The following is a 15,467-nucleotide window of genomic DNA, read 5'->3' as shown; positions in this document are numbered from 1 at the left end:
GTATCTTTCTTTTTTAAAGCTCCCCAAGGAGATTCTCCTATGCACCCAGGGTTGAAAGCTGCTGATAAAGGTATTTCAGAGCTGCTGCCTTTTTCTCAGCTAGCCAGCCTGGCAGCCTCTGTGAATGGCTGACTAGCTTCATCAGGTTGAAGCATCGTTCCAGGTATTATGGCAGGAGATTGCTTCCCCTGAAAACATCTTGTGCTGGGAGGGAGCAAGCCTTTTTCACCACCCAGCAGCTATAATTAGCAAGCCATTGCTGCTGTAGTGATAGGAATCAGGTGTTAGTATAGACAATAGAGAGCCATTACTATCCCCTAACGAGTAGTACTGAGAAAGAAAATCAATGACCAGTCCAAAAGGTTCCTCGCTTTCATTTTTGTTTCAGTGTGTTTCCTTACAAACCTTAGAGGATTTGTTGACTCAGTCAGGCAGTCGTATTCAATTCCCCTTCGTCTTTTTCCAGTGTGCTTTTGCTTGGCTCACTGCAGATAAATCTCTGTTAAATGAAAAGACTCGTCCTTACTTCAAGATCATCCATACTGCCGGGTCAGTCGGGGGGAAAGTTACTTGAGGAGCCTGATGCTGTCGTAGACCGGATGAGCCGGTGAACTTTAATTCTATCTAGTCTCTGTGCGGAAGACGCTTCCTTCGGTGACCCTTTGCTTCAGCCTTTCCTCTCTTTCCCATCGCTCACTCTCTTTCCCCTGTCATCTTGCTTTTGTGACAGGAGTGCAGGTCCTGCTGTGAAGGCATGATCTGTAACGTCGAGTTACCCACCAACCACACGAATGCGGTCTTCGCTGTGATGCACGCGCAGAGGACATCCGGCAGCGGCGCCCCCACGCCCTCCTTACCTGCACTTGCCTGGGTCTCTGTGCTTCTGCTGATGCAAAGCCACTGTTCCTAGGAGAGCAGAAACTGTCTCCCAAAGCACAGGCCAAAAACTGCGTGCACTCCGAACATTTGAGTGAAGACCAGTTTCGCACTGGAAGACAGCAGCTTGGACCCCGAAGCGGAAGCCAGTTGTTTGCTGGGCTAGAGCACTCCTGCATCAGGCCACGGGATCGAGGAAGGGGATGTGGCAGGAACTGAGGAGATCGTCTGGCTTCCCAGCTTCCGGGCCAGAGGGGCTGCATTTTGTCACTTGTGGCGGGAGGAGCCTGCCAGCATCTGTGATGGGTGGGTGGCGATAAGCCTGTGTTGCTCCTGCCCGCCCAGGCTGTTAGCTGAAGGGATTCTTCAACCCCAAGACTCTTTTGTAAGCTGCTGGGCCAGACCGTCTCCTTACTGTGCATGATGAGCTCAGAGTGTCTCTATGAAATCTCATCCTTCCCCTGTGAGAATGCAGTTTTCCCACCAATGACATAGTCAATGAGAAAGGCAACTAGATATAGGAAGAAGACTTCTAGTTGAACCAATAAGAAACCCATTTGCTCGTGTTGGGGGGGAAATAAAAGCTTTTAAATTATACAATGTAGAATGCATGCTTGTGTGTTTCTTGACTGACCTGGTGACCTCAGATAAAACATTTACCAGTGTTGTAAAGGAGGTCACTGAAGTCATGTTTCCATGTACCATGGGTGATATATTCCGGCTTAAATTATAAACTTCCATGCCAAAGTGACCTAGCTTTTTTCTTTTTTGGAAAGGACACTTCTTGGGATGTTCAATGCAAATTAGTGAATTGAGGTCTTTTCTTAAAGATTTTTTTTCTTTTCTTAAAGATTTTATTTTATTTGATAGAGACACAGTGAGAGAGGGAACACAGCAGGGGGGAGTTGGAGAGGGAGGGGGCTTGATCCCTGCCATGGGGCTCGATCCCAGCCATGGGGCTTGGGCTCCATCCCAGGCTGAGCCACCCAGGCACCCCAAGTCTTTCTGATGCAGAAGGATAACAAGGCCTCCTCCCCAGTAGCAGCTAAACTTCAAAGAAACTGTCAAGGGGCCCCCTCCCCCATAGGGTCAACTTTTCTCTGAATGTCAGGATCACCAAGAGATCTTTTCTAAAAATGTGCTAAAATGTTTGGTCCTTTTGTCTCATCTTTCCCCTTTTTAACAGTCTCAACAACTTCTTTCTATTTCCAGAATCCTGGATTTCCTGCCTTTGCAACTGGGGTGATCTTCAAACACTCTACCCTTGTATGTTCAGGGGATGAGCAAATGGAGTTTTTTGGGTTTTGTTTTTGGTGTTTTACTGAGCATCCACCCTCAGAACACTGAGCACTCCATAGAATCCATTAATGATGCTATCCTTGCTGCGTGGGCTCACCTATGATGGGAGTCAGCAATCTATTGTCCATGAACCAAGCATGTCCTAACACTTTTTTTTTTTTAATTGTCCTACCACTTGTAGTCTGCTGGATTTCTGTAACAAATACATTGTTGATTATATGGCTTAAAAACATTTAATCCTTATAGTTCTAGAGGTTGAAAAGTCCAAGATTAAGGTGCTAGCAGGTCAGAGATCTGGTGAGGGCTCTCCTCCTGGTTTGAAGACCACCATCTACTTACATTCATACAGGGCAGAGAGAGTCTGTTCTCGTCACTCCCTTTTAAGGGCTCTGGTCCCATTCATGAGGACTCCACCTTCGTGATTTAACTAACTCCCAAAGACCACACATCCAAATACCATAAAATTGGGAATTGAAGTTTCAACATATGAATTTTGAATGGACGCAAGCATTCAGTTCACAAGAACCATGTATTTTTCTGAGTAAAGTTTTTTGGAAGACGGTCGTGTCTTCATTTACAAAGTATCTTTGGCTGTTTTCACGCTCAACAGTAAGAATGAGTAGCTGCAACAGAGAGTGTATGGTCTGTAAAGTCTAAAAGATTCATTATCTTGTCCTTCACAGTAGAAGTTTGCTGCTGACTAACCTATGAAATGGCAGAACAGCATCAAGAGAAATTTGCTTGCTTTGGAGGGACCGTGGTACTAATGGTGGTTATGCAGGCTGTGTGGTGGTTTGAATTCTTTGTCTTCTGTGTCAGTGAATTTTTCTTCTCTGTTTTGGTTTTGTTTCACTCATTCGATTCAGTTTCTTGGTTGTTATGTGCTGATGTCAGGTGCTGGGCTGTATGTTTGTTTCTTCTCGTCCTTGATGCCCTGGGAGCATCTCCTCTTAAGGCTCTTTAGCTTCCAATAAAACAGGGAGGGAGCAGACATCATTATCTCCCAGTCTCTGGCTTAATCTTGGACTCACCTGGAAGCAACAGTTTTGAAGCTTGATGTAGATTTATCCCTCCTTTCACTCAGCACCTTGAAGTATTTGAGTTTTCATAGCTTATGCTTGTTTGAAATTAATTATATATGGCTTCACTTGGAACATTTTAATAGCATCTTTGGTGTCTTTTTATTCCCCAGGGTTTCTTTTGACTGTATAATTGACAAATCGTCTGGTAAAAAACCATTAGCAGACAGTAGTTTTTTTCCTTTCTGATTTTGTTTCTGCTGTCTAGATTAATGAAGTTTCGTGTGTGTGTGTGTGTGTGTGTATGTGTGTTTCTTTCCTGAGGGAACATCTTAATTTTCTCTTCTTCACCCAGTACATCATGTTTGCATGGCTTTCACTTCTTACCACCAACCCCTTGAGCATTTAAAATGGGGCTGTGTTGAGCAAAAGATGGAACACACAGAGGAAATAAATTGTTCACAAATACAGCTGAGTAAGGGTGCCAGATGCACAATTGAAAATGCGGGGTGCCCCATTAAAATTTAATTTCAGATCATTTTTAGTGTAAGTTAGTTTGGCTTATCTAAGGCCATGTTCTCGAATCCATGTAATCAGAGTCTTCTGGGTAACTTCAAAACAATACAAATTACCAGGGCATTCTGGAGACATTGATTCAGTAGTTCTGTGGTGAAGCATAAGCCTAATCCCAGTAATTGAATGTTAAATTAAAGAAACTAAAAGCTCCTGGGTGATTATGATGTTCAGCTGGGTGTGTTACCCTTGATCTGAAAGGATAATTCCTTCCTCTGAAGCCCAGTCCTTGGCTACATAATAAAAAAAAAAAACCTAATGACTAATAAACATGCGTACAAGTAACCTGGTTTAGGGCTGTGGTTCTCCAGGTGTGGTCCCCAGACCTGCATCGGCATCACCTGGAAAGTTGTTAGAAAAGCACAGTTCTCAGGCTCCCTCCCAGATCTGTTGAACAAGAAACTTTGAGGGTTTAGTCTGTAGTTTAATAAGGCCTTCAGGTGTTTCGGATGCACATGTAAGAACCACTAGGGCCAGAGAAGTGCTTCTCAAATGTCTTCAGTAAATGAGTCCTTGGGTGGTTGCAATGAGATTCACTCAGGGAGCTTGCCAAAAAACAAAAAATAAATAAATAAAAATAAGAAGGAAGGGAGGGAAAAAGGAAGGAAGAAAGGGAGAAAAATCAGATTTTTAATGCTAGACTTGTATCAAAATCTATTTTGAACTAACTCCTCCAGTGATTCTGATTCACATCCACTTTGGGAACTACTAACCTAGAGAAGAGAGATGGGAGTGACATCGGTGATCAGAAGGCCCAGATGTTAACACCTGAATTTGGGTTCTAACATGAAAGCTCTGTGTATTATAAATTAACTCTGGTGTTTGCAATGTAATTTAAAAACTCAAGTCTAATAACTCAGTCCAGGGTTAGAATCCATTACTTGAATTTTTAGACCATTGCATAGGGCTCGGGAATGGTGGGCAAGTGTGACCTCAGACTGATTTGCCCCTAGTGAGCAAGAAAATGAAAAATAGTTTTGGTGTCAAAATATCTAAGGAGGAGGCACCTTTGTGGCTCAGTTTATTAACCACCAACTCTTGATTTCTGCTGAGGTCATGATCTCAGGGTCATGAGATCAAACCCCCGTGTGGGGCTCCCTGCCCAGTGGGGAGTTTGCTTGAGATTCTTTCCCTCTGCCCCACCCCACTGCTCATTCCTCCCTCCCTCCCTCTCTGTCTTCTTCTTCTTCTTCTTCTTCTTCTTTTTTAAGATTCTATTTATTTACTTGATAGAGAATACAAGCAGGCAGAGCAGTAGGGAAAGGTAGAGGGAGAAGCAGAAACTCCCATGGAGCAGGGAGTCCAATGTGGGACTTGATCCCAGGACCCTGGGATCATGACCTGAGCCAAAGGCAGACACTTAACCAGCTGAGCCACCAGGCACCACTCCCCCCTTTCTTAAAAAATCTTTAAAACAAAAAATACCCAATGAGAACGCGAGTAGTAGGGGCAGAGAAGAGGATGTAGGTTTGTTATAAAGGAGAAAGGGGGATTAATTCTAGGTATGTAGGGAGTCTGAGAGAATGAACTGTTAAATATCTATTTTGAATAGACTCCAGAATAAACAGATTCTAGAATAGATTGTTTCAATTTCCATTCCATTATTTTCTGAAAAAGAAAAGATGGTGCTGAACACTTTTTCCCCAGGTGTGTCTACAGTCTCCCTAAAGCCAAATCTGAGTGAAGTTAGCAGTCAGAAGTTACAGGCGTTATTCCACATATAATCTGCATTCTGTTGTGTCAGTCACTGTGTAAAATATATTTCATAAGAAAAAGGAAGGAAGTGGGTGGTCTTCTCTTTTTCACTGGAAAGAACTTATAAAGCCACACAAAGCGTGAAATGAGCACTATGAACTGGTGCAGACTTGGGAAATGAGGTGTGCTGCGGGACTGGGAAACATATTTCATATTTGTGAAAGTACTAACTTTCATGCAAAATTTTTGTGACATGTAGATTGCTATTTTATAAAATTTTGCTTTGCCCTTTCGGTCTTGGACATTTTATCCTTCACCTAGTTCTTTGTCATCAGCTCTACAATTTGTGGAGGGATCCATCATGATGCTGGGTATGTCTGGGTGCAAATCATGCCAGAAGCAAAAGCTAGTAGAGCATGCATGAAGGTCAAAGTCATGGAAGCTGGGAGGCAAATGCCTGTCGTAATTTGCATCTGCCTCCAGGCACAGTTCCACTCCAAGTTTCCGAAATCGAAATCGTCTAGCACCTTCCCATCACACTTCCAGGTTGTCCCTTTGATTCCTAATTCTTTCCCCAGGTTCCTGCTCTCACTGCTGCGGTCTCTGTTTCACCAGATGCTGAGGCTGGAAGCTGAGCTGTCTTTGGGGTAATGCAGAATGTGAGATAACCATGGGCTAGGCTGTGAACCCGGGAGTACTACTCAGCAAGTCTGGGAACCTGCATTTCTAACAAGCATCTGATCATGAGACTGGCGATTTGGATACTGGTCATCTGAGGGCATTGTGTTAGAAACAATAACTAAGGTGTAAGCAGAGACCATTACACAACTTCTAAAAAACCTCCAAACTTGTACTGTTTTGGTCTAAGAAAATTGGTCTCTGATAAAGGGCTGGGAGTGCTTGGACCCTGAGGCTTGGCAGTGCTGCTGTGCTGGGAATGGTCCTGGGGGGCTGGGATGAGTGGGAACTCTGGGAAAACTGGGGCCTCTTTCTTACAAGCAGGATGTCCGGGCTTCTGACTGCTGTCTGAGGCAGGAGGAAGTAAGGCAAAGTAAAGGGCAAGGTGAGCTCATCCACAGTGGCTAAAGATTAAAAACAAAATCCAACGCAAATATTCTTTAAAGGAAGATAAGCAACACAGGATAAGTACGTCCTAGAGACAGATTCTGGTAAGGTTGTTGAGGATCCCCAAGGTGTGTAGCTTTTATAGAGTGTCTTATCTATCAGGATGACCTCAACTATGACCGGCAGGGTCCCAATCAAATTGTCATAAATACATATATATATTGGCTTACACAACTGAAGTCCAGAGGAAGAGTGAGTTTCAGACTGGGCTTAAACTAACAGTTCTAGCTCTGTTCTCTGCTGTGCCTTTTTTTTTTTTTTTTTTAAGATTTTATTTATTTATCTGACAGAGAAAGAGAGATCACAAGTAGGCAGAGAGGCAGGCAGTGAGAGAGGGGAAAGCAGGCTGCGTTCTGAGCAGAGAGCCCAATGCAGGACTCGATCCTGGGACCCCGAGATCATGACCTGAGCTGAAGGCAGAGGCTTTAACCCACTGAGCCACCCAGGCGCCCCCTCTACTGTTCTTTTAACTGTCACCTCCCACCTGTCTTCTAGCTCTTCCATACAGCCCTCCTGGTGTCCAGAGGAACAGTTGGAGGGAAATTACAAGACAACTTCCAAGGACAGAAGATGGTCTTCTCCCAGGCTGCCAGCAAATCGCAAGCAAGATATGATGACTCTTGGCTTAGTTCAGCTAAAGGGAGCTCAGTGGCCTGAGTCCTGTGTGCTGCCTGGCAGAGGGTAGCTCTCTGAACCAAATAGGAATTTAAAAGGAGGATCTGGTGGGCATCCAGAAATGTCTGTTCCACAGTCAGGCGATGTCTGGAGGCAGTTGTTAAGGTGGTTGAGAAAAATACCATCACGTCAGAGATGAGAGAGCTGAGCCCTCTAGAGCTGTGCAGACTTGCCCTAACCACACGGCCAGCTAGACAAAGACCCAGAGAGAGAAGCTCTCCTACCTACTGCAATTTCCACCACAGTTTTGGTTAATGTACATTGTAAATCTGCAAGTAGTGGAGATCCTGAACTGTTCTGTGAGAGAAGCTTTTCTTCCTTGAGCATCTGGTTTCCATAGACCACATTTTGTTGAGTCAATAGTACTTTGCAAATGTAGAGAAATAGGGGAGGAGCTGCAGACCATGGCAATGGGTGAGACATAACTCCTAAAATGTGTAGTACATCCTGGGGACTTAATGAATCTGTTTTCCATGCAAGAACCTGGAACCCTTCAGAAACACCCATTTCTCCAAGATTTTGGCCTCTGTCCTGTACAGATGTTTCTAATATCCTTCGGTGAGCAGAAGCAGAAAATTGAGAAACCCACCTTAAAAGGGAGTAGCTTCAGATACTTTTTCTTTGGTATTGTTCTTAATATTTGTTGAGTGATTCAGTGTCCCGAATGGATTTTAATCCCACTCATGGCATTTCTCATTAGGTCTGAGGGCCTACTGCTCCTTGCTCCTTGGGACTCAACTCTAAATCAATCTAGAAGACAATGTTTTCTCAGGAGCATGCTTTCTTGTTTTTTTTTTTTTTCTTTCTATATGCCCTCTGAAGAATCTAAAGTAGTCATTTGTTATTTCTAAATATTTTAAGACTTATTATGAAATCAATCTTGAGTTAGAAATGGTCTTGAATATTAATTATCTTCATTTCAACTAATTAAACTAGAATTCGTCAGTGCTCCAAAGAGGCCTTTTTGTCAGGGATATGATCAGATTCACAAGGAAAGTCTTTCCATATGTTATCCAACAAACAAACATGAAGATATAACTGAGTTGAAAAGTAAAGGAAGAACACAGTGTTTTGCCTCCCTTATATAAGCCTACATTCCTTTTGGTGGATCTTTTCTTGTAATTAATCAGAAATCCAAATGTCTGACATTGATTTTGGAAGATGTTTTTTAGCAGTGTTTGCGATCTGGGTCTTTTATACTTACTTAGCTTTAAAAATTCTGGAATTTGAAGCAAGATATGAGAGAGATTTTGATCAACAATGTCTCATCTTTAACTACCTGGGGGCAGGGAGCAATTATTTGATTGATATAATAGATTAGTAAAATAATTCTACATGACATCTGTATTTTTCTTTTTAATACAAAGTTTCAAAGTGAAAAGTGAGTTTAATTAAGTGGAAAGATAATCCATGATTAAATAAGATAATGAAGCACATATTGCAAACAAAGGAACATGGCAAAAACTTAAGAGTTCTTGGTTAGGGAGAAGACAGTCCAATAGTTTGAGGCAAAACTTCCTTGATTTTTTTTTTTTTTTAACAGAAAGAATGCTAGATTTTATCTAGTTTGGAGCAAGGCAAGGGGCAAAGCCAAGCCTTCCCCATTTCAGTATCAATTGCTCTGAAACACAGTTACCTGAAGTGGCTGGGTGTCGCCTGTCAGACGTGGATGCGTGTATGCGCTAACGATGCAAGCACAACACTGGGGCATGCGGGGTGCAGCTCTCAGTGCGCATGTGCAGAATCCTACTAAGGGCTTACCTCTTCTACTCAGCAATCTGCAGTGCCTTGAGGGAGGTACTGCTGAGATTTGCACAGAAAACCCCATGTGCAGAGGGGCTTCACAGTACTTGCTCTCTTGGGATCTGTGCTGGCGTTCAGTGGCACCTGACCCGAAAGGTTACACATGCCTGGGGAGCTGCAGCCATTGTGGCTCTGTTTGGAGAATTGAGCTCTATCGAGGAGCAGTCAGGGTCCGAATTACGTCGGCCCTAACATCCTAAACATACTCGGGACCAGGTGGTTGAATGAGGATGGCTCTTATTCCCTGTGGTTCTCTGTGACCAAAAGTGAGTGGATGGTATTGTGTGGGTTGATAGGTGGGAAGGTGAATTATTTATAAGACAGGAGTAAAAAATGACATTGCAATCTAATATACGATCCCATTTGAGAATCAGATTCTCCCCACCCCTTGTTTCGCTCCATGAGACTGAAGTCCTGCTAGATTTTTATGATAAATTTCTAAGAACTCTGATATTGTATTCAACTTTTGATGTACTTGTCTTTGTTGAGAGCAGGGAGAAACCAACCTCTGGTAGAATCCTTAACAAAAATGAACAGGCAAGAAGGAAGGAAGAATAGAGAAAGAAGCCTAGAGCCCAACAGCCCTCAAAGCTTCTAATTTAGCTCTTAAAGAACGGAAGGTGGCCAGGGTGTGTGACAAGAGATATGATTATAAACAAAAAAATGGACATAGAAGGTCCTCAACTTCCTTCCCCTCCCCCACACTGGATATTAATTCCCATTAGAGTCAATGGCAGGCAAACCATGGTGGGCCCAACACTAAACACCTAAGGAAATGAATCCATGAAATCCTTTTCACATAGTACTTCATGTTACCAGTATTGGATGTCCCGTTTGGGCTTATTACTTATTCCTCCCCCTCCTCCTGGGCATGGCAGGAAAATCAAGTTATGACCCTTAAGTACTGGTCGTCAGCAAAGGGCTGCAAACATATGTGGACTTAGTTATCTCCGTTTTATTTTCAGTCATTCAGTTACATTAAATACACTACTCTTTATATTTTCTGTGGTTTTAAAGTCACTAAGATGCTCTTTCTGTTTCCCCATCAAACTAGTTTCATCTTACTGGCAAAGGGATTCTCAGTTTTCAAGGACCGGTTGGATATCCTGAAACTTCAAGTGCTTGTTTTCATTTTTAAAAACAGTAGGACATGTATGCTGTCTGTTACGCAATGTGCGGGGCTTCCATATAATTAATTGTTTGGTGAATTTTCTTTTCGACAAATAAGCAAATTAATATATATAAGCTATTAATACCAATTATCAATGCTCTTCATTTGGTTGGTTTCAGCAATCTCTGCCTGACACACACTGCAACAAAATGGAAATTGATTTCACCAAGTTTGGCATGACTGCAGTGTTTTGTAACCTTTGCAATGATGCTTATTTGAAAGGCTAGTTTTAATTATCCCTTTTTTTTGGCCTTCATCTCAAGATGCTGATGGGTAACAGTTCTACCGCACTTGACAGTTAAAAGTAAATTCATCTCAAGTGTTCCTATACTGTCCTTGATGTTTGTCACATAAGGAGACTTTAATATGCCTACCACCAGAAGAGCATTAACCTAACTCATCTGCTTCTTAGCTTTTATATGTGGGGAAAAGAAAGCTTCTCACCTATAAGGAGTGTGGGAAGCAGGCCTCTTGGCAGAATATAACCTGGCTTAACCAGGTCTCTTTGAGACTGGAACTAAGGCCCACTGGGATTCAAGACCCTTGTAAAGCAGGAGAATTTGGATATCCTCTCTACTGTGTTGCCTTTTAATGTGACTTTCCAATTATATCACTTTTTGATGTCTTCTCATTCTGCCCCTCCTCCTAAGGTCTGGCTGTCTGGCTCGCTCTGTTCTGTAGCTTCTGCTTTATTCAGACATTTGAAGCCTTCATGACTCTGGCTCTCTGGGCCCTTATCTCTTCTTGACCTCATGACCTTTCTGCATTGACTCCTACTGCACAATCTGAGTCATTCAGCACTTCCTTGCTCTGGAAGTCCTTTCTCTGCCAGACTCCTACACAGGCCCTCATCCTTTTAAAGGTTGGCTACCCCAGTTCAGGAACGGCAGTCCAAGTGTTGGTAGGGGGAGTGTGGCTCACAGGTGCAGGAGCAGTGCTCCCTGGGACTCTCTCTCTCTGCAATGCAGCGAGGCAGGGCTATTTCCCTCATAAGCTGGGTAGGCTAAGTACTCTGGTCAGGACCCCCAGAAATATGTGAAGACACACCTTGGAAGATCTTTATAAAGCTAAGTACAACAATACAGGGACCTCTTCCTCTCTTGGTCTTTCTTCTTACAACCCTTCCAATATCAAATTTATTCCACCAGCAGCTGGATTTCAGTTAAGAAGACCATGACTTGCCAGCTACCGCACTTCCAGTGGCTTACAGTTTTGAAGTGGTGTGGGAAACATTCTGTGTCCTAATGTTCTGCCCAGGGAGGTTGTGCTTGTAAAAGGATAAAATCCACAGAGACACAAGGAAGATGATAGAGGTGACAGCTCAGAATGCTTGCTTTTCCTTTGGGCCTGACCCTTTTATTAGTTGTTCTCAGCTTTCAGATCAACACCTAGTCATGAAACAGAGCAAGAGGCTGCAAGCCTAGGGTTACTCTGACTAAAGCAGGGAATTAGAATGTGTGAGATTATTTATATGCATAGCATTTAATTAAATCTCATGGAGGTAAAGTCCATCTTAAATGTATTCAAGCTGTAACTCACTGCCTGTTTGCTGGTATTGCCATTGTGATAATTGATTATAACATTCATTGGTCTCTCCACGTATCCATACTAAATCGGGAGACAGATGTGGTTCTACTTTTGGAGACTTATGATCTAAATATTTTAATGCAGCATTTCCAATTTTCTGTTGATCTTGCTGGTGGGTCTTTCTAACTGAGAACAAAAGCCAGACTGAAAAGGTTTGCTTTAAGAAAGAATATTAAAGTAAGGAACAAATAAGATAGCTTTGTTTGGTCAATATTCAATTAGGCCTTTTTGCCTCTATCCTGAATTTTTCAACAGTGGGGTTGCATTTCTTTATTATGCTCAAGTAGGGTTTAGTTTTCCTAGGAGGAGATTTCTGAGAATTATCTGGCTGCAAGATAACCAGATTTTTGAAGAACAAGCCACAGGGATAAGGTGTTCAGTAAAATGATAGAACTTATGAAAATCATAACCTGATTAAAAATGTAAATTCTTGTCTCTTCCTGACCCTGTGCTGTATGCTTCGGTAAAGCATCGGGGCATGGACCTGAGGAATAGCCTGGATTTTAAAAGTTAAGTTTGCACCAGAAATGATCTAAATAGCATTTCTCATTTAAGGGGGGAGGGTCTCTTTCTGCTCCCACCATGATATTATTACAAGGTCTCCATGTCACTTACCACTGGACATGCCTGGCTGGCCCTCTCCCTTATTCTGCCTGGCCTTGCTCTCCCTTATAATGGATGAGGGTCCTCCCTGTCTTCTGGATTTACCAGTGAGTATGGGGGGAGTGGCAGTTCAAGTGGAGGTCTCATATAATACCAGTTTTCTGGATCATTTGATTTATTTAAGTACCTACAATGCCAAGGCCCCTGGGCATTCATCCAACTGCTTATGTTTCAATAAATAATGGCAGCTCTGGGACTCAACAGAATTAGGCCAAGGGCTGGCGAAAGGGTTGTCTCTTCTGCTCTGAAGGTTAAGAGATTTGGACTATCCGTGTATAGGACTTTTTGAGAAAAACATTCCAAGATCAAAATTTCAGAAATGTTGTCTCATTCAATATTCAAATTCCAATGCATTTCAAAATCTATGTGTAGGTTTTGTTTTGGATGGTATAGAAAAAGAGGCTCTAGAAATCGATCAAGAAAATTAGAATTTAACACCCACTAACTAACCTTAACAGATGTAAATAAAAGGTAAAATCCAACAAGTTGATGTCCAAATGGCAGTAAAGAATTCATGGATTGATGAATTACATTATCAAATGCCAAGGTCAAGGAGAAATTCAAGTCGATGTTTGAAAGTTCAAATTCCTTAATATTTGCTCCTGGACCATAATGGTTAATACAAACACATCATACTATTTAAATGAACAAATCATTAACCTTGGTCATTGCAATGAACCAGCACCATAATCAATAAATGATACTTGTTCTTTCTCACCAAATAATTGGGAGATGAGAAGTGTCTAGACAATATTTGCAATGGACACTCAAGAGAGAGAACAACCCCTTCTAGCTTGCCTGCTCCTGAAGGTTTCTCTTGAGTAATATTATGTGCACATTGCCATTCAAAACAAAAAGCTGTGACCGCATGTAACCAAAGACATCCATGAAATGCTCAGCACACCCACTTGGAGGGGACTTGGGGATCAACCATGAGAGAACAATTTTAGCTATTTCCATGAACTCTCCTAAAGTGCTATTTTCTGTAGGAGCTAGTTCTCTAAGTCCTTCTGCTCTATCTCCCCTTTGTCCCCCACCCCCAAAGCAGTCTGCTCAACTGCCTGATCCTCTTAACACCACTCAGGACTTAGACAGCAGGGCATGGTCCCTGGACATGAATCCTTTTCCTTAATGCTCCAGAGCTAAGACCATACTGACAGGTGTGAACAAAACTTCATTGCAAGTGAGATGATCTTGGAGAAGTACAACACAAAATAACTGACCACTGATACTCAAAGTGGCTGCATAGGGTCACACCATGAGATCCCAACATGCCCCTGGCTTGCTTTCCTGGGCCAGCAGCCAGCTGATGGGCCACATCCCATTCTCTACCTGGCTCACAACATCTCAGCCTCCAGAACTCCACTGGATATATCCATGCTTTAATTATTTGAGGATCCATTTGTACCTGGCACAGAGAAAGGATGGAGTCTTTTCTTCTCTTTGGTTTATAGTCTGTTTCTTGGGACTCCATGCCTACTTCATTTAAGAGACTCTACCCCCACCTCCTATATGAAACATAGTGTTAGCTAAGGCTGAAAAACTAAGAATGTACTGATGTTGGACCATTCTTTAACTTATTCCAGGTGTTAATCTGGGAGAGTGGTAAAAAGAGAAAGATGCAAAAATGAGGAGAGCAGGAAGGGATGAAATTATTTTGGGAGCTTTTTATTGTCTTTTAACACTGGGTCTGAGACATTTCTCCACTCTGATAGCTGCCAGTCAATTGAGAGGGCAGGCATTACTTGCTAGAATATTCTCTCTGAGTGTCTTCCACCAGCCAGCATGGGCTTTGATGAATGTTTCTGTATGAAATGAAAAGGCATTTTTCCTTAGTTGTGTTGTATGCCTTTATTGCACGTATGGTGTTGCTGTTGCCTTGTACAGCACTGGAAGGTTGTGTGTGTGTGTGTGTGTGTGTGTGTGTGTGTGTGTGGTGTGAGAGTGTGTGTTGAATAATCCCTGAGGGAACTCTTGGTAGGCCTAGACTCTGAGGTCATCTTTGCTTTTCATTATAAAAAACTAAGTGGATGTCTTTTTTCAAAGTAGCTACCACTTTTCATGGATGGGCTGCAATAATTATCACCAGTTTGCTTTTACCCAATAATCTGAGCATAGTGCTTATCAGAAGGGAAGTATGATAGCTTATCCTTTCTTCTTCCAAGTTCAGAGGGAATCTTTATGACCATTACTTTAAACTCTTTATCAGGTAAACTACTTATCTTCATTTCATTAAGTTTTCTTCCTGAGGTTTTATCTTGTTTTTTCATTTGGAACATATTTCTGTGGTTTTTGTTTTTGTTTTTTTTTTCTCCTTTTGCTTGGCCCTTTGCTGGTTTCTGCACAGTAGAAGAAACAACCACCGCTCCCAGTCTTGAAGTCTTGAAGGGGTGGCCTGGTGTCAGAGGTGAACCCTGTCGTTCAACCCACCTCAGCTCTTGGTTGTCTCTTGAATTTTTGTGATTGTCCAGGCAGCCTACTTTATTTTTAACAGCACATTCCCAATAGTTGAGGATATGCTAAGACCTGTTGATGTATCCCCTAGGGGAGGATCTCAGCACCTCGATTCAGGCTAGGTAGAAGCCAGATCCTCAGGAAGCAGGTTTTAAAGTCTGCAAATATATACATTCTTGTGGGGCCACAAACATCAGTCCCTTTGGTGGCCTGAGCCAGGTGATCTGGGGGTGTCCCCTTTGGTGGCAGTCACAGAAATTGGGGCTGTGGATGAGTGTATAAACTTCTCTCTGGGAGATACAGATGAGCTCTAGCAAGGCAGAGGATTGTGGGAAGGTGGCGTCGACCAGCCTAAGTTCTCAGAGAGCAGTGAATTAGGCCCTTAGATGTGAGCCATGCTAGAGGCCTGCCCTATAGACCAAAGCTCCTGGACAAGCAAATGGGCCTCTTTCACAGAAAGACAGAAGGTGTGTTTCAGTCTCCTGTCTGCACCCAGTACCCTGGGGGTGGTAGCCTGCCAAAACCAG

At 42.7% G+C, this 15,467-nt stretch overlaps 1 protein-coding gene across 3 annotated transcripts in view; it reads left to right on the top strand.

The window, feature by feature from the left end:
* Positions 1-1,473, top strand: part of LYPD6B (LY6/PLAUR domain containing 6B) — a 177,983-nt gene extending 176,510 nt beyond the window's left edge. For all 3 annotated transcript variants that reach the window (XM_044242507.1, XM_044242508.1, XM_044242509.1), the window contains one exon: positions 731-1,473. In XM_044242507.1, the coding sequence (XP_044098442.1) occupies positions 731-910 (180 nt within the window). In that variant the 3' untranslated portion in view covers positions 911-1,473. The remainder of the gene's footprint in view (positions 1-730) is intronic.
* The last annotated feature ends 13,994 nt before the right edge of the window (positions 1,474-15,467 follow it).

The sequence above is a fragment of the Neovison vison genome, chromosome 3 (genome assembly GCF_020171115.1).
Source record: "Neovison vison isolate M4711 chromosome 3, ASM_NN_V1, whole genome shotgun sequence".
Taxonomy (NCBI): domain Eukaryota; kingdom Metazoa; phylum Chordata; class Mammalia; order Carnivora; family Mustelidae; genus Neogale; species Neogale vison.
Note: the sequence above shows the minus strand (reverse complement) of the source record. Positions and strands in the feature narration are given on the sequence as shown.